The following is an 18,515-nucleotide window of genomic DNA, read 5'->3' as shown; positions in this document are numbered from 1 at the left end:
TCGTACATACTACAGGTTTTTAAAGCCAAGCTTGACCATCTAATACTGATTTAACTCTTTTGCTTCTGTAAGCTTTGGTACGATTCGTACTGTAACATTGGACACGGATGTCCTTCCAGCGCAATGCTCACGGTTGTGGAGCTCTGCGGGATGGCTGCTGGAGTTCGTGAGCCTCAGACATGTGCCTGTACACACCTGTGTAACTGCTGCAGACTGTAGGTCAGGGGGACGGAGGTTGAGCCCAGCGAGGGGCAGCGCAGCGGGGGTCGGGGCCCAGAGGAGGCACAACAGAGCTTGGTCTCCAGTCGTCTTGGTCAATCCTCGCCACTGGACCAAGACCTCGCTCTGTCAAGCCCGTGTGGTGGCTGGTGTGCAACGGTCACCCCACGTTAAAAAAATCCACCCACAGGCATCTTCCGCCCTTTAAGATGTAACTCACTGCAACACCTGTGAGCCCATCTTTTTTTGGTGTGAAGAGCATCGTCCTTGTTACGAGGGACTGCCCAGTAGTAGCAGGTAGACGATGGATTCTGCACTGTGACCGTCTTTGCACCAATTAAATGGGGGGGTTGTGCAGCCATGGTTACCAGATTTATAAGTAACACTTTGTCTCTCTGTTTGCACTTAGGCAGATGCTGCTACTAGCTTCCTGAGAGCCGCTCGGTCTGGGAATTTGGACAAACTCCTCGACTACTTGAAGAATGGGGCTGAAATCAACACGTGTAACCAGGTCAGTGCGTTGTCTTCATGCCCGTTCACCCAGCCCTGTAGCTCAGGGAAAAGCCAGAGCTGGGACCTTTGTGTCTCAGGGTGGTTGACTTTGGCTGTCGAAGTGATTTCCACCACTGCAGACTTATCGAGACAATTCCATTTATTGCTCCTGACTCAGCTGTCTCCCTCGCACGATGTGATTTTGTTCAGTTTGGCAATGTTTTGGGTGCGAGCAGTGTGTTGGTGCAGACGCGTTGCTCTGTCTGCTCAGCGTGTGCTCGCGCACACTCCCGCATCACCTGCGAGTGGCCCAGCTAGGCGCGAACCAACAAATGATAAATCAAAAGATGAGGGGGGCCGAAAATGCCCTCCGCCCCCAACGGGGCGCATCTTCCCAATTAAATGTGTATTATGCGCCCTAATGCATAGGGCGGAGAGTGAAGCGAAATTGGGGACTTTAAAAAACATTCTGTTGGGGGGCTGAGAGATGGAAGGTGGACAGTCAGTGCGGTGTCACACGACAACAATGTGTCCCTCCCCTACGGTTAAAGGGGAAGGCCGCTGCGAAGTCCACAACAAAGTTTCGTTGGGCCTCCTGAGCCACCAGGGGAGGGTTTCGGCCCCAACAGGCCAAACCTGTGGCCGCCATTGTCGGGCCGACTATTAAAATAAAATGGCGGCCACGGTGGGGCGCCCTCCCCTGTAAGGGCAGACATGCCGCCCAGCTACTGGCAGCTTCCCACCTGGGGGAGTGGGGGGGGGGGTCGGAGGGTGGGTGCGGGGGTGTTGGGGGGGTGGGGAGAGGGTGTCAGAGGGTGGGGGGGGGGCGGAGAATGGGGTTGGGGGGAGGGGTTGGGGGGAGGGGTCGGAGGATGGGGGTGGGGGAGAGGAGGGGAGTTGGAGCGCGAAGGATGGGGGACCTGGGACAGCAGCAGCTCAGGTGATTATTGTGGTCCCTGGGGACCCACTCCTCCTCCTCCTCCTCCAACTCTCCCTCAGGTAATTCAAGACCTAGGCCTCTTCTCTTCCGTCACTCGTGGGACTGCTCCAAGCCTGCACTGTGCAGGCTCTGACCAGCTGTCACCTAAAATGGCAATGGAGGGAGGTCCGGTTTACGCCCGAGGGCAGCCGGTCTCCATATAAAACGGGGCCTATCCCCGAAACAGGCAGATGCTTCAGACACCCGGCGATAGGCCCCCTTTTACAATGGCGCGGACGCATCCCAACGTTGAGGCGACCGACCCCATTTCGAGGCTGTTTCTGCCTTGCTCGCACCAGGCGAAGGGAATGAAGATCAACAAAACCATGTCGGAGTGCATGGCCATCACCCTTTGTGTGAATTCCTCCCCTTCGAGATCCTGATCGGAGTCCTGCACAGCAGAGCCCGTGCGCGAACTCCCTCTCTGGGGAGATGGCTCCCGAGAATGCCTATCCCCTTGACCGTGCTGCAGCCTGCTGGTCCCTGGTATATCGCCCAGTGCTGACCCCTGTACCAAGCTAACCTCCAAGGACCACGTAGTGGCAGTGTCTGAGCTGGTGCCTGTGTGTGAGAGAAGCAGTGATCTAGTGCTTGGCTCCTCGTCCCCCTCTTCTCCAGCCTGGCTCGGTTCAGGGGGTCTCAGGCACAGTCTGCTCATGTGCTGCACGGTTATCTGAAAGCATAAATGGCACGAGAGTCGTGTTAAGGTGAGGGCAGGTGGGCAGGAATGGAGCAGCGAAGGCAGACAGAATGAAGAGTTGGAAAGTGATAAGGCCTTCTAACGGGGAAGTGGGATGAGAAGAGGGGATAAAGATACCATTGTTGCCCCCAGCGGGCTCGATGTCTCCACCGGCCACGGCGCCCACCACCTGTGGGCCAATGAGCCGCAGCACTCGCTCCTCCAGGTCGGAAAGTTGGAGCAGTTCAGCTTCCTCCCCCCCTCCAGTCTGCTGCTGCTCCATCCTGTTGTGTGCCATCTTGGCCTGCAAAAGGCAGGAACCTGTGTGAGTAAGGGTCCAGTTATGTATGTGGAAGATATGCCTGCCGTGGTTAAATAGCTGTGAATGCAGGCAAGGTGGGAAATGAGGATATGACTGTGAGTGAGTACAGATGGTTGGTGGCCTGCTGGTTTAAGTGCTGATTTGCAGAGTGTGCACAGACAGAGGCTCAGAGGCTGGTATGTAAGAGTTATGCAAACATGTACTCACCTTGACTACCCGATTGAGGTCGTTGAATTTCTTCCTGCTCTGCGCAGGGCTTCTTTCGACCACGGTGCTGGCTGATACCTCCGCGGCCACCTCTACCCACTTTGTTATGTATTTAACCTCTTGTAACTACCACCAGAGGGCCTACCTGTTGGAGTCCCAAGGGGTCCCAGCATCCCTTGGGAGCACGTTAAGCAGGCCACCCACGAGGTACCTGCACTCTGGAGTCGCATTAAAGGAGCTAAGGTTACACGTGCTCATTGTACCCAGTACATGGCCCTAAAAACCTGTGGCATTGTCCTTCTCCCAGATGGAGGGAACAGTACCTCCCACCTTCTCTCCACTGCCCCCACCAATGTCTCCAATGTCAGGTCATTGAAACGAGTGGCCCTTCTGTGAGGTACTGGAGCAGCCATCACAGACCTTCCTTGCAGCTCTCAGTCAACTCCAGCAATGGTGAAAATGACCGGGTGCTGCCTGAAACAACATCCCCCTTTAAGAACTGGATTGAGCAGCTGAATTACCAAAGAATGAAAGTCAGCTGAAGTTGGGTGTAGCCCCGGTTATACTGCCCCTGAGGCCATTAGCGCCTCAGATACCGCCTCCCTCCATTTCTGAGGGAGATTTCTCACTATTTTGCAGCCCATCTCGCCGGGCAATAAATGTTCAAACAGATAAAACTTAGCGCCCCAAAGGCGGCCCTACCCAATTTCACTCCCTGAAACTTTAGTTTAATGACTAAAAAATGTTTACATTTAAAATCTCAGATCTTATTTCAAACTCTCAGGGCCTCCCTGTAAAATTGAAAACAACCCCAAGCAACCCCCCTGTGCTTTTGTATGCTTCTGAATATAAATGTAGATATATATATAAAATAGTTTTACTCAGTTGGCAGAGATGTGCTTGGGGCACTGTATTGGAGAGGTCTGACCATGTGAGGGAGCAGCATCATTGTTTCATGGTTTTGAGTGCTGATATTAACCTGCTCCTTTACACTGTCTGACTCTGCCTGTTCTCCTTGTGGACGACAATGGCCTTCCCCCATTGTAGCGTGGGAGGCCACACAAACAGGACGGTTTTGATTGCTATTCTGTGCTGGGTTTCCTTATCTCAACCGGGGCAGAATGAGCAATGCGACAGCTAACTAGCAGCAGCACTCGGGAGGAGGCAAAGTCAAACACTCCGAGCTGCTGTCCAGTGTGAGCATTGAGTGAGAACACCACAGGTCAGGGCTATAAATAGAGCTGGAGCACCAGGCCCTGGAACACCGTGGGCGGAGGTGCAGCGAATGAGGGTACGGGGCCCAGAAGAGCAGAGGGCCCAGGGGCAGCACGGGCCCAGCCCACACTGCGATATGTGTGCACACTAGGTCTGTGCAGCAGAGCAGGTCTCCAGTCGTCCTGGTTAACCCTTGCCACTGGACCAAGACCTAGCTCTGTTAAGCCCGTGTGGTGGCTGGTGTACAACGGTCACCCCACGTTAAAAAAATCCACGAACAGGCATCTTCCATCCCCCCGAAATGGAGTTCAGGACTGGAACATCGGGTCTTCATCAAAATATCTGTGAACTCTTGTGGAAGCAAGTCATCCTCGTTCGAGGGACCGCCTGTGATGATGAAGAGTAAGGACAGGATTGTGGGCTGGCCTGTGGTTACCCGCTCCGTGGTCACTCACCCTGGCAACACTCATTGTCTACGCTAGACAGACACGTTCAGAAAAGCCACCTGGGTAAGGTCCCTGAGGGCTGCCTGGATTCGTGGAGCTGTAATCCAAAAAGAATTGGTGTCTTCAGGAGTGGGGGAAAGAAAATAGTCCTCAGGAAACTGGCTGTAAAAAAAGCCGAAAGTATATTAAAGTTTCTCTAATCATTTCTAACTGATATTTAAATAGGAGACAGCGCCCTGAAGAGTAGACAGGAGCCACAGTGGGCCAAGAAGACAGTCTTCAGTGCCAAGAATCTATTAGCTTTGGCTCAGAAATTAAAATATCGGATTAAGCCTTTTTGGAGCCAAACATATTACAATCGACTCCAAATATTTTTTTCTCTGGGTTGTGCGTCCCTTCACTCGCTGGTCGCAGCTACATGGGAGAGCTTTGCAGATGATTTGTTCGTCAGAGTGGCTGCCACAATCCTGTCATTGCTGTTGTATCAAGGAAGATGTTAGGATGTTAGTCAGTTTGGCTCAGGGTGACCAAGAGGGAGTTAGATGTGGACCTTACATCTAAAGTGATCAAGGGGTATGGAGAGAAAGCAGGAATGGGGTACTGAAGTTGCATGATCAGCCATGATCATATTGAATAGTGGTGCAGGCTCGAAGGGCCGAATGGCCTACTCCTGCACCTATTTTCTATGTTTCTATGTTTCTATACATCCTGTTTTCCGGGAACAGATGCTGTGTCCCTGGACAAACAATGTCCCCCGTTCTGAAAGCTAATCTCGGGTGGACATATTTTCTCAACCAAATAATGGTTGATGGAATAAAAACGGGGAATGCTGGAAATCTCAGCGGGTCAGGCAGCATCTGTGGAGAGAAACAGAGTTAATGTTTCGGGTCTGTGACCCTTCGCCCAATGGTTGTTGGAGGTTAATCTCTGCACGTGTTCCAGCAACAAAGTCATCGTGCCGGTTTCCTTTGAATGCAGAGATTGCACTGCAATAATTTATAAATCCCGTAAAAAATGTATAACACGGGCAGTGATGTGAAGAAAGATTTTCTGAATGGGCCGTATAGACAGTGGGTGTGAAAAAACAACATTCCTGAACAGTGTTATTGTATTATTCATAAACGGTGTCTGAATGCGCTTCAATACTGTGATGTCACATCCGTGGTAATTGTATGCACGTTTGTCTTGTGTTTGTAGTGTACATGTGCAACTGTTAAAATATAGGCTGCTAAAATCATCTTTGCTTTGCTACGCTGCACAATCTACATTGTCCGTCCTTGCTGTGCTCCTGTCCGTGAATCCGCGGATTTGGTTTACAAAATATGGTCACCCTAGTTTGGTTTCCTCCATCCCCAATTGAAAACGAATTTGAGCCCAATACAGCATCCTCTGTTCAGCTCTACTGGGGAATGATTTAGTTCAGGAGTGCACAATGATGTCCCTGCACATGATACTGCCAACCGAAGAGCAGAGGCAGGAAATCTGCTGCCCTTGCCGGGTCTGGCCTATATGTGACTCCAGACCCACAGCAATGTGGTTGGCTCTTAACTGCCCCTCTGAAATGGCCCAGCGAGACACTCAGTTGTCAAGAAGGCAGCTCACCACCACCTTCTCGAGGGCAATTAGGGATGGGCAATAAATGCCGGCCTTGCCAGCCACGCCCGCGTCCCATGAATGAATTAAAAAAGAGATAAACAGTTGAGGAGAGTGGAGGAAAAAGAGCTCAAATTCCCATCTCCACATGCTGCCTGTTAAAATGGCCGCCCAGCGCCCCAGTACATTGTTGCCTCCACAGTCTACGCACTGGAGAAACTCTCAATGGTTGCTGGAATGCTAACATTCTAATCCAGTCTTGACCATTTGTACCCTGTTCCTGTGGGTCCATCCTTGCCCAAACTCTGCATTGACAGGAACAAAGACCAACAAAGAGATCAGCAACATCAAACAACCTTCCCACTATGTCCCTCAATCCCTTTCATCCCAGAAATACATCTAAATTTATTATGTCTGTGATGTACCTATGAATGACTCCACGAGGCAATGTGTTGTACTCAAACTGTAGTGACCGTGGCCCTTTATTCCCAACTCCAGAGTGAGGCACAGCATGGTGGGCAGCCTTTTATACAGCCCCTGCCACAGGAGCAGGAAACCCGCAGTCTCCACCAGTTGTACCCTCTAGTGGTGCCAGCATGTACGTACACGGTGTAAACCTTATTGACAGTACATCAGGTAAACAACCACACAGTGACTACACAGAGAGTATATCCATAGTCTGCATATACAACATAATTGTCTTTGACCCCATTTATACAACCCATTTAAATGGTCTCCCCTGGTAACTGAGTCCATAACTCTGCTAGGCTTTGGGCCTATACCTTCTACCTTAAGTTGCACCCTCTGGGGTATGACCTTTGCAGGATCGTGACCACACTGTATAAATAAGCTTTGACTAAATCATCAATAATGTCGAAAACTTCAAGTCGCTTAACTCAAGTCTCTCCTTTCCCAACGGAAACAAGCCTGCCTTCCAGAACGTTCCCTCACAACGTTATTAGATAGAGAAGGATTCCAGTGTGCCCGAGGGTGTAACGGAAATCCAAGTGTGCTCGTTGCTGATAGCGGTTGATAAAGCAGAAGTGATCAGGGCGGGGGTGGTTACTGAAGATGTGAAGTGCGGAATCAGCGGGAAGCAGCTATGAGCGCAGTGTGTGGGTGAGATAGTCAGCCCCTGTTTACGGGGAAAGGACAATGTGGCATCAACACGTTCCAAATAAGGAGCACTCCCTCCCAGTGCAGATACTGCACAGCGAGACATTTCAGTACGCAGCAAGTAGGAGGAATCTGCTTAAACCTCCTTCCACCCTGGGATGGTCCTTTCATTACTTTAAAAGGAGCCATTTTGGGGAGGGAGGAAAGGATGCTGACTGTCTTTACTTTCATGATAGCATCACTTTCAAATAATATCATCTGATGAGAATGATATGCTGTCATTTGACATCATACATATGTGATTAGAAGACAATTGGACAGTGTCTACGTGTGGGTGCTGAGTGAGAACGGAATGGGCTTGCCGGGAAATTAATGTGGTTTGAGCCTCTCGTTATCACCCCTTGGGGGAGGGGGGAGAGGGGGGGCGCTAATGGGTCACAAACTGCTTCTCGCCCGGGGCGTGGGGTCGCTACCGAGTCCCGAGGAATTCCGCGGGAGCTGGCGGAGACGCAAATCGGTAACGTCCTGCCCCTGTCGGTAGTGCCCCATTACATCATCAGCATGCGCAGCGAGCCGTTTTCGCGCCGGAGCGAAAATCCGAAAATGAGGCTGCGGCGGGCGATGTCAGCGCGGGTGGCGAACTGGGCCTCAGTCCGCTCGCGGGGCGAAAATTAAAGGGGAAGCGCGCGCGTGCACTTTAAAAAAAAAAATGGTTAACTTACCTTGCCTTTTTCAATTCCCGGGGTCCGCGCCGCGATGTTGCAGCCCGGCGCTCTGCTTTTGTGCCAGGCTGCTGCCACGGCATCCCATTACCCCGTGGCCCCTTCTCCCCAATGTAGAGTCAGCAGAAGAGGGAGGGCCCCTGTGCACCCACCAGTGCTTGCCGACCAAGTCCTGCCCCCGAGAGAAAGTGGGATGCGCGACATTGCGTTCCACGTCCCTTTGGGAGCAGTAACCCCGATTCTCCGGGCGCAGGAAGTCCCACCTCCCCGGTACTGGATTTCCTCCCCATGTGGCTTTTCTGCCTCGCACCATTCCTGTAACAGGATGTGGTCAGCCCTGGTTCCAATGAGCCGCTCGCTGAAGGCTCGACAGCTGATGGCGCACAAGTACTTCCCTGAAGAGCGGAGATTCTAAAATGACAATTCACTGTGGGGCAGGGAAAGACATGAACAGCATCAACTGTCTCCAAACCAGGGGGAGATGCTCTATTGGTCTCCCTTTTCCCGCTCACTTTCCCCCTCACCCTTTCTAGAAATCTGAGGAAGGACATTTTTGCTATTGAGGGAGTGCAGCGAAGGTTCACCAGACTGATTCCCGGGATGGCGGGACTGACATATGAAGAAAGACTGGATTGGCTAGGCTTATATTCACTGGAATTTAGAAGAATGAGAGGGGATCTCATAGAAACATATAAAATTCTGACGGGACTGGACAGGTTAGATGCAGGAAGAATGTTCCCGATGTTGGGGAAGTCCAGAACCAGGGGTCACAGTCTAAGGATAAGGGGTAACCCATTTAGGACCGAGATGAGGAGAAACTTCTTCACTCAGAGAATTGTGAACCTGTGGAATTCTCTACCACGGAAAGTTGTTGAGGCCAATTTGTTAGATAGATTCAAAAGGGAGTTAGATGTGACCCTTACGGCTAAAGGGATCAAGGGGTATGGAGAGAAAGCAGGAATGGGGTACTGAGGTGAATGATCAGCCATGATCTTATTGAATGGTGGTGCAGGCTCAAAGGTACTCCTGCACCTATTTTCTATGTTTCTATGTTTCTATGAAATAATAACTAGTTCCTGGTTCCGTGGTGTTTGAGAAATATTAAAGTGCGGGTAAAAAGCAGGGGGATGGGACCAGCGTAGATAGCTTCGTTTTTGGGCTAGCCCTACTGCAGGCATGTTGGGCAGGTGTAATGTATGCTCCTGTCAGGATGCTCACGGGTTGGTGGAGCTGTCGAGTTGGGAGTGGCTTAGCCAGTCACGTGATGTTCACAAGATTCAATAAAACCCCAGCCAGTTGGGTTCGGGGGATCCACGATGGGGCAGATGGTTGTGAGCCTGGTGGATGAACTGGTAATGTGTCGTGTGATTGAAATACATTACAGGCAGAAATAACCTCCTTCCGTGCTTAAATTTCCATCATTCTATAAAAATGGTCTCCTGTGGTTAACTTGTCCCATTATCACTTCCTTTCGCCTCGCACCATCATCCCTTTTGTCATTTAATCTCTCCTGCCTTCCACCCTATCACAGACCTTCCCCTTTGTTCTTTCCACCCCCCCCCCCCCATTCCCTGCCCCAAACTTGCTTAAAAACCTGTTCCATCTCTAACTTTTTCCAGCCGGCTTGCTAGGAATATACTGAGGTGTTGCCAATGAAGAGGATTAATCAAGGATGAATAATGGACTAAAACCAGGAAATGCTGGAAGCACCCAGCGGGTCAGGCAACATCTGTAATGAGCGAGAAACCGAGTTAACGTTTCAGGTCGGTGACCCTTCATCAGAACTGGAAACAGTTCGAGATGGAAGAGGTTTTTAAGCGAGTGTTGGGGCGGGGAACGGGAGAAGGGGAGGGAAGAGCAAAAGGGAAGGTCTGTGATAGGGTGGGAGGCAGGAGAGATTAAATGACAAACGTGATGATGGTGTGAGGCAAATGGAGATGGTAATGGGACGAGTTAAGAAACATAGAAACATAGAAAGTAGGTGCAGGAGTAGGCCATTGGGCCCTTCGAGCCTGCACCGCCATTCAATGAGTTCATGGCTGAACATGCAACTTCAGTACCCCATTCCTGCTTTCTCGCCATACCCCTTGGTCCCCCTAGTAGTAAGGACTTCATCTAACTCCTTTTTGAATATATTTAGTGAATTGGCCTCAACAACTTTCTGTGGTAGAGAATTCCACAGGTTCACACTCTCTGGGTGAAGAAGTTTCTCCTCATCTCGGTCCTAAATGGCTTACCCCTTATCCTCAGACTGTGTCCCCTGGTTCTGGACTTCCCCAACATTGGGAACATTCTTCCTACATCTAACCTGTCTAAACCCGTCAGAATTTTAAACGTTTCTATGAGATCCCCTCTCATTCTTCTGAACTCCAGTGACTACAAACAAAAGATGAGTCTGGATAGGGTGTAAATGGGAATAGCAGAATCAACAACACCTGCCGTGAGAAAGAAAGAGTATGGGCAGGGGTTATGGTGTGAAATTGTTGAACTCAATATTGAGTCCAGAAGGCTGTAAAGTGCGTAATTAACAGATGAGATGCTTTCCTCGAGCTTGCGTTGAGTTTTGTAGGAAGAGTGTAAGAGGCCGAGGACAGAGAGATCAGAGTGGGATGGAGCGGGGAATTGAAATGACTGTCCCCTGACCCGCTGAGTATTTCCAGCATTTTCGGTTTATATTTCCGATGTCCAGCCTCCGCAGTGTTTTGCTTTTGTGTTGATCAACAATGGGCGTAAGGTCGGTACGACACTCCAGTCACAGGCTTTATTTCTCTTTGACGGGAAAGGCCCCTTTTGTTAAGAGATGGAACGAATAGGTTGGGGCTGTGGACGCACTGGATTGTCGCTGGCCAAAGCTCAGGAGTTGGTTTGTCCAGTTCTTGTTCCTTGTGACGTGCTGCTCTTTGATGGCTCCCCACCAACGTACAAGAGGAAGAGGCACATCTAAATGTATCAAGATTAATATCTGCAATTATCTGTGCCTATAAACAGCAACATCAAAAGAACATTGAGCGCTATACTCACACCATGGCTCTGATTCCCCCAGGGTGCAGCCAGCATCACTCTGCAGCCCAGCAGCAGGATTTGCACGGTAAAATCCGCACAGCCGCTGAATCATACGCCACACAGTGACGCCTACAGAGACGAAACACTGCGGCAACATGCAATTGACTGAATGAAACATCAATCCATGACTACAGAAACATAAGGGTGGTCAGGACTCTAGGGTCAGAGAATGAAATCTAACATGGAGATTCTGGAATTCTAAGCTCTGGAACTCCCTCCCTAAACCTCTCCGCCTCTCTACCTCTCTTTCCTCCTTTAAGACGCTCCTTAAAACCTACCTCTTTGACCAAGCTTTTGGTCACCTGCGCTAATTTCTCCTTATGTGGCTCGGTGTCAAATTTATCTGCTGTGAAGCGCCCTGGGACGTTTTACTACGTTAAAGGCGCTATATAAATATTATTGGCACTGGCTTTGAAATGTCAGTTTTCAGTGCGTGTTTCACGCTGTGTTTCAGCTGTGAGCAGTTGTGTCACTGAACGTTCACTCCTTTTTAAACGGTTACATTAATGCAACTTGTTGATGACTTACTAACATTCCGTTTCGTTTTCATCGATCGACTAAACACATGTTCGCTCACACAAACACAACAGCAAAATACTGCCGGTGCTGAACGTCTCAAATAGAGACAGACAATGCTGGAAACACTCAGCGGGTCGGGCAGCACAGATGGAGAGAGAAACGCAGTTAACGTTGCAGGTCGATGACCCTCCAGAAGGAATGATGTGGGACCAAATCACCGAGGTGGGCACTGAGTGTCGCCCCCACCCACCTGGCTCCAGGGCATCAACCGGAAACATTGACCATATTCGCTCACAAGTTGGTTTCACCCTAGTTTGAAGCACATTCTGATAAAAGAAAATAACACCCAAGTTGATAAGGTGGTTGTAATGTAAACTGCGAGTATGCTCACAGGTTTGTCGAGCTGTTGGGAGTCCGTGCTCCACGTGTACGTACAGTGTGCGAGGCTGCAGCCCTTCTTCCTTTATTTGAAGGGGCTGATCCTCTAATTTCTGGCTGCACAGTCCCACGCTCCTGATCTTTGGGCACCCTGTGCGGAGGGGAGTGGGCAGGTCCGAGGGCCTCCTCATAGGACTGCTCCTGGGCCTGGCCAAGGGGGTCATCAGCCGGTCCAGGCAGCGGGCGGTCGAGGGGGTCGTTCAGCCTGACTGCCTGCCTCTCTTCCGCGGTTACATCCGAGCCAGGGTGTCCCTGGAGATGGAGACGTATCCACCGGTACGCTCGCGGCCTTCCGCGAGAGGTGGGCGCCGGAGGGACTGGAGTGCATCATCACCCCCGGCAACCAAATTTTAATTTGATCCATTAAAAATGTAGTTTGTTTAATTTGTCGGTTTTAGTGCCCCTTTAATAAGGGGGCACTTGATTTATTGTTTTACCAAAATAGTTGTAGAGCTGTTGAGTTGGGAGTGGCTTAGCCAGTCACATGATGTTCACAAGACTCAATAAAACCCCAGCCAGTTGGGTTCGGGGGATCTACGATGAGGCAGGTGGTTGTGAGCCTGGTGGATAAACTGGTAATGTGTAGTGTGATTGTTAAACCTTTATTAATAAACCAACTCGTTCCTAATAGCAATGTGTTACTATGGATTCTTAAGCAAAGAATCCATGAAGCAAATACATTACAGTGACTAATAGAAGCACATGGGTTAATTAGGTTTATAAATAGAGACATTGAATATAAAAGCAAAGAGATCATGCTGGAGCTTTCTGGCCTAGCAATTGGAGTAGGCCGGAAACCTGCTGGTGCCACCGCGGGCTGAAGTTAGCGGCCGCCCGATATAAGCGCAGGCAGCACCGGTATTTTGGTAGAAGCCTTTGCAGTTGCCAAACACTCCTGGGTGATCTAGGGATGGCCTGATTGCCACGAGCCTGCAGTCGATGGCGCCCTGCACCTGGGAAACCAGCCAGGGCCCGCTTACAGAAGCTGACATGATTGCTGGCCCCGGCACGCAAGCTGTCAGGCACCAGTCGTGTGCATCTGTGGGCTGCCGATTGGGAGAGCCGCGATATACCTCCGCCAGAGCCCTGGAAGGACCTGAAGGCAAACAAGTTAAGGGCCAATGGCCACTAGGTCCAGCAGGGAGCAGGTCTTCTTCCAGTTGGCTTCAGTCTGCCACCACTCGACACGGCAATCTCAGCCTCCTGAGGCACAGCTGTTGAGGCATGTCAAGGAAACTGAGCCTCTGCCTATAGACCCTGCTTCATGGGTAGTGCCTCCTGACCCCCTCTTTGCTACCCCCACCTTTGTTGCCCCCCTCTCCTGACCCCCCTCCTGCCCACCCTCTCCCCTGCCCCCCCTCTCTCCTGACGCCCCCTCTCCCCTGCCCCCCTCTCCTGATCCCCCCTCTCTCCTGCCCCCCCTCTCTCCTGCTCCTGACCCCCCTCCTGCCCTCCCCTCCTGGACCCCCTCATTCTCCCCCTCTCCCCTGCCCCCCTTCTCTCCTGCCCCCCCCTCTCCTCTGACCCCCCTCTCCCCTGCCCCCCTTCTCTCCTGCCCCCCCTCTCCCCTGCCCCCCTCTCTCCTGACCCCCCCTCTCTCCTTCCACCCCCCTCCTGCTCCCACTCTCCCCTGCCTCCCTCTCCTGCCCCCCTCTCTCCTGCCCCCCTCTCCTGATACCCCCCCTGCCCCCTCTCCTGCCACCCCCTCTCCCCTGCCCCCCTCCTCTCCTGCCCCCCCCTGCTGCCCCCCTCCTGCCCCCCTCTTCCCTGCCCCCCTCCCCTGCCCCCTCTCTCCTGACCCCCCCTCTCTCCTGACCCCCCCTCTCCTGCCCCCTCTTCCCCTGCCGCCCCTCCCCTGCCGCCCCTCCCCTACCCCCTCCCCCGCCCCCTCCCCTGCCCCCCCCCACCCTCCCCTGCCGCCCCCCCCCCCCACCACTACAGGTCTGCGAACAGCAGGCTGCCGCTAGTGCTGGTCCCACTGCACCTTGCCCGAGCTCCAATCTGAAGCAGACAAGGTGCCACCTGTCCCGCTGTGATTGAGAAAACCTCCAAAGTGCAGAAAGTAAACTCGCAGCAAAAGCACGCTGGGCAAACCCTTTCTCGCGAGCCGGTCAAAACGCCGCTGTGAGTGCTGAGTATTTATGGCAGTAGCTCCTTGAGTTGGATCCAGCCCCTCGATTTCCGCTGCGCTCTTGCCTTGCTTTCACAGGCCAGCCTCAGGATGCCCGGGAAACCCGTGAATGCACCGTTACATTTGAAAACTGGCTGAAATATCGCTCCCATTGAGCGATTAGCATATGGGAATCAGGCAGCCCACCTCTCCCAAGGGGGTTGCGTGCAGGCAGTCTGATGCGGTCCAATTAAACCTGTCAGTCAGGGCTTGGATCCAGCTTTCCCGACACGCTGGCATTTTTGTCGGGTTTTAACCCTCTTACCCTCACCCAAAAAAAACCCTACGGGCTGCTCCAGATTAAAATTCCCCTCAGCCTCCCTCATTTCCTTCATTATTTGCTGTGACGATTTACAGTTCCACAGTTTAAATGGCGGAGCCCGCCAGTGGATGATGCGGGACGTGTTCCACTCCCCCCACCCCCCACAAAGCTGATCGGGGCTAAGCTAATCGATGGAAATTGTCGATGGAGAGGGTGCACGAGCTCTCCGCTCTCGATAGAATCTTGGGTTTTGGAATCCTGCATTCTGACAGAGTTTCCGCTCTCATCTGGTCCTGCAGATCGATGACTACCCTGAGGCCATCTGCTCATCATCCCAGTGGAACTTTAAGAAGTAGAACTGAAAGTTGGAGCAATGTTCCTTACATGCTATAAGTAGAATGAGCTTGAAGAGTCATTTTATAAATGCATTTGCTCCATTGCGCTTGCGTTCCTCTCTTCCCTTGTCCTATGCACCATTTACCAGGTGCTGGGAGGTGCAGGGACAACTCAGAGAATCACAGAAAAATTACAACATAGAAGGAGGCCATTCGGCCCATCGTTTCTGCGCCGGTCGAAATGGAGCTATCCGGCCTAATCCCACCTTCCAGCTCTCGGTCCGTAGCCCTGTAGGTTACGGCACTTCAGGTGCACATCCAAGTACTTTTTAAATGTGGTGAGGGTTTCTGCCTCTACCACCCTTTCAGGCCGTGAGTTCCAGACCCCCACCACCCTCTGGGTGAAGAAATCTTTCCTCAACTCCCCTCTACTCCATCTACCAATTACTTTAAATCAATGCCCCTTGGTTATTGACCCCTCTGCTAAGGGAAATAGGTCCTTTCGAACTACCCTATCTTGGCCCCTCATAATTTTATACACCTCAAAAAGGTCTCCCCTCAGCCTCATCTGTTCTGAGGAAAACAACCCCAGCCTATCCAATCTTTCCTCATAGCTAAAGTTTTCCAGTCCTGGCAACATCCTCTTAAATCTCCTCTGTACCCTCTCCAGTGCAATCACATTTTTACTTTAATGTGGTGACCAGAACTGCACGCAGTACTCCAGCTGTGGCCTAACTAGTGTTTATACAGTTCAACCATCACCTCCCTGTTCTTGTATTCTATGCCTCGGCCAATAAAGGAAAGCCTTCCGTATGCCTTTTAAACCACGTTATCTTGGTTTCAATTCCCCTCCCGCCTGGTGAAGGAGCTGCAAAGCTTCTCCTGCACCTCTTCCTGGAGTGACAGCATGAATGAGATGGCGAGCTTGCTGTTTCATGTGACTACTTCTGCGTTGTCCCAGGCGGACTAAGGGACCTATTGAGTAGCTGCTTGGTTATGTGTGGGCCTGTGGCCTGTTACCTCATTTGGTTTTTATAATGTATTTGCTGCATGGGTTCTTTGCTTAAGAATTCATAGCAACACATTGCTGTTAAGAACTAGTTGGTTTATTAGCAAAGGTTTAACAATCACACGACACATTACCGGTTCATCCACCAGGCTCACAACTGCATACCTCATCGTGGATCCCCCGAACCCAACTGGCTGGGGTTTTATTGAGTCTTGTGAACATCACGTGACTGGCTAAGCCACTCCCAACTCAACAGGTCAACAAATTAGACAGATTATGGCCACTTAATTTTCAGCAATAAAAGCTGGGCAGAAAAAGACCATTTTAAGCAGTGCTTGATGTATGAAAAGGCTGACCATGTGTGAAATGATCTGTTCAACCTTATATAAGGGGTCTGGACACAGTAGATAGAGAGAAACAGTTTCCATTGGCAGAAGGGTCGAGAACTGAGGATGTGCACTTGTATAAAAACTACATCATAAAACGGTTACAGCAGGGAAGGAGGCCATTCGGCCCATCGAGCCCGTGCCGGCTCTCTGCAGGAGCTCCTCAGTCAGCCCCACTCCCCCGCCCTTTCCCCGTAGCCCTGCCATTTCTTTTTCTTTCAGGTACTTATCCAACTCCCTTTTGAAAGTAGTGATTGAGTCTGCCTGCACCCTCCTTTCAGGCCGTGCATTCCAGATCCTAAACACTCGCTGCGTAAAAAAGTTTTCCCTCTTGTCGCCTTTGGGCATAACGCTGGTAAAATGGCGAGATGTTACGCTCAATCAGTTGATAATATGATTTTTCTATCACACATGAGGTGGCGGTATAGTTAGAAGACTTGCTCGACAGAGCCACTTAATGGACAGAGCCTGCAACTACACTGTGACAGTGGACGTAGCAAACATGAATGAACAATGTTGACGTAGCGATTTACAATGGTAAATGTGGACACAATGACAACAGTTTGCTAGCAGGAATGGCAGGCCCTGTGCAAGATTTTTAATAAGTGAGAGATGAACATCAGATCTGAGCACAAGCTCGATGGACAATGTGTGTTCGACAATCGGCATCAGACGTGAAGTGAAGTGAAGTGTGTGGTGTGTGTGTGGTATGTGTGTGTGTGTGTGTGTGTATGTGTATGTGTGTGAATGTGTGTGTGTGTGTGTGTGTGTGTGGTGTGTGAGTGTGTGTGTATGTGTGTGTGTGTGTGGTATGTGTGTGTGTGTGTATGTGTGTGTGTGTGTGTATGTGTATGTGTGTGAATGTGTGTGTGTGTGTGTGTGTGTGTGTGGTGTGTGAGTGTGTGTGTATGTGTGTGTGTGTGGTATGTGTGTGTGTGTGTATGTGTGTGTGTGTGTGTATGTGTATGTGTGTGTGTGTGTGTGAGAGTGAGTGTGTGTGGTGTGTGTGAGTGTGTGGTGTGTGTGTGAGAGTGAGTATGTGAGTGTGTGTATGTGTGTTGTGTGTGTGTGAGTGTGAGAGTGAGTGTGTGAGTGTGTGTATGTGTGTGGTGTGTGTGTGTGTGTATGTGTGTGGTGTGTGTGTGTGTGTGTGAGTGTGTGTGTGAGTGAGTGTGTGGTGTGTGTGAGTGTGTGTGTGTGTGAGTGTGTGTGTGTGAGTGTGTGAGTGTGTGTGTGGTGTGTGGTGTGTGTGTGTGAGTGTGTGAATGTGTGTGTGTGTGTGTGTATGTGTATGTGTGTGTGTGTGTGGATGTGTGTGGTGTGTGTGTGTGAGTGTGTGAATGTGTGTGTGTGTATGTGTATGTGTATGTGTGTGTGTGTGTGTGTATGTGTGTGGTGTGTGAGTGTGTGTGTGTGTGTGAGAGTGAGTGTGTGTGGTGTGTGTGAGTGTGTGTGTGTGTGTGAGAGTGAGTGTGTGAGTGTGTGTATGTGTGTGGTGTGTGTGTGTGTGTGTGTGTATGTGTGTGGTGTGTGTGTGAGTGTGTGTGTGAGTGAGTGTGTGGTGTGTGTGTGTGAGTGTGTGAGTGTGTGTGTGTGTGAGTGTGTGTGTGGTGTGAGTGTGTGGTGTGTGTGGTGTGTGTGTGTGAGTGTGTGAATGTGTGTGTGTGTGTGAATGTGTGTGTGTGTGGGTGTGTGTGTGTGAGTGGTGTGTGAGTGTGGGGTGTTTGTGTGTGGGTGGTGTGTGAGTGTGGGGTGTGGGTGTGTGTGTGTGTGTGTGAGTGTGGGGTGTGGGTGTGTGTGTGTGGGTGTGTGTGGGTGGTGTGTGAGTGTGGGGTGTTTGTGTGTGTGTGTGTGTGACGGTTTCTTGTTGCTGCACCAAGAGAGATGGCAAGTGCTAACCATCCACAATTTTATCTGGTGCCTGAGGAGCTCCAGAGAACCGCTGTCACCTTCGCTCAGTTTGACCAATACATCACTCTCAGCAGATAAGCTGCAATGCTGCTGGTAGCCTATCACAGGCACAAAATCCCATAATGAAAAGCTTAGCTCTTCAGCCAATGCTCCTACAATGTAAAACTCTCGTCAAATCCAAAGGACTTATACTCTCTGGAGTTTAAACTCATGTAAGATTCTGAGGGGGATTGACAGGGTAGATGCTGAGAGGATGTTTCCCCCGGGCTGGGGAGTCTAGAACCAGGGGTCACAGTCTCAGGATAAGGGGTCGGCCATTTAAGACTGAGATGAGGAGGAATTTCTTCACTCAGAGGGTTGTAGATCTGTGGAATTCTCTGCCCCAGAGGGCTGTGGAGGCTGAGTCGATGAGTATATTCAAGGCTGAGATCG

General features: G+C 51.0%; 1 protein-coding gene across 13 annotated transcripts in view; it reads left to right on the top strand.

The window, feature by feature from the left end:
- The window catches only part of LOC139235126 (ankyrin-1-like), a 303,602-nt gene that overhangs the window by 81,582 nt on the left and 203,505 nt on the right, over nucleotides 1-18,515 (top strand). For all 13 annotated transcript variants that reach the window (XM_070866335.1, XM_070866331.1, XM_070866326.1 and 10 more), the window contains exon 2: nucleotides 629-730. In XM_070866335.1, the coding sequence (XP_070722436.1) occupies nucleotides 629-730 (102 nt within the window). The remainder of the gene's footprint in view (nucleotides 1-628; nucleotides 731-18,515) is intronic.

Source organism: Pristiophorus japonicus, chromosome 22, assembly GCF_044704955.1.
Source record: "Pristiophorus japonicus isolate sPriJap1 chromosome 22, sPriJap1.hap1, whole genome shotgun sequence".
Lineage (NCBI taxonomy): Eukaryota > Metazoa > Chordata > Chondrichthyes > Pristiophoridae > Pristiophorus > Pristiophorus japonicus.
This window is presented reverse-complemented; position numbering and strand designations above follow the sequence as displayed.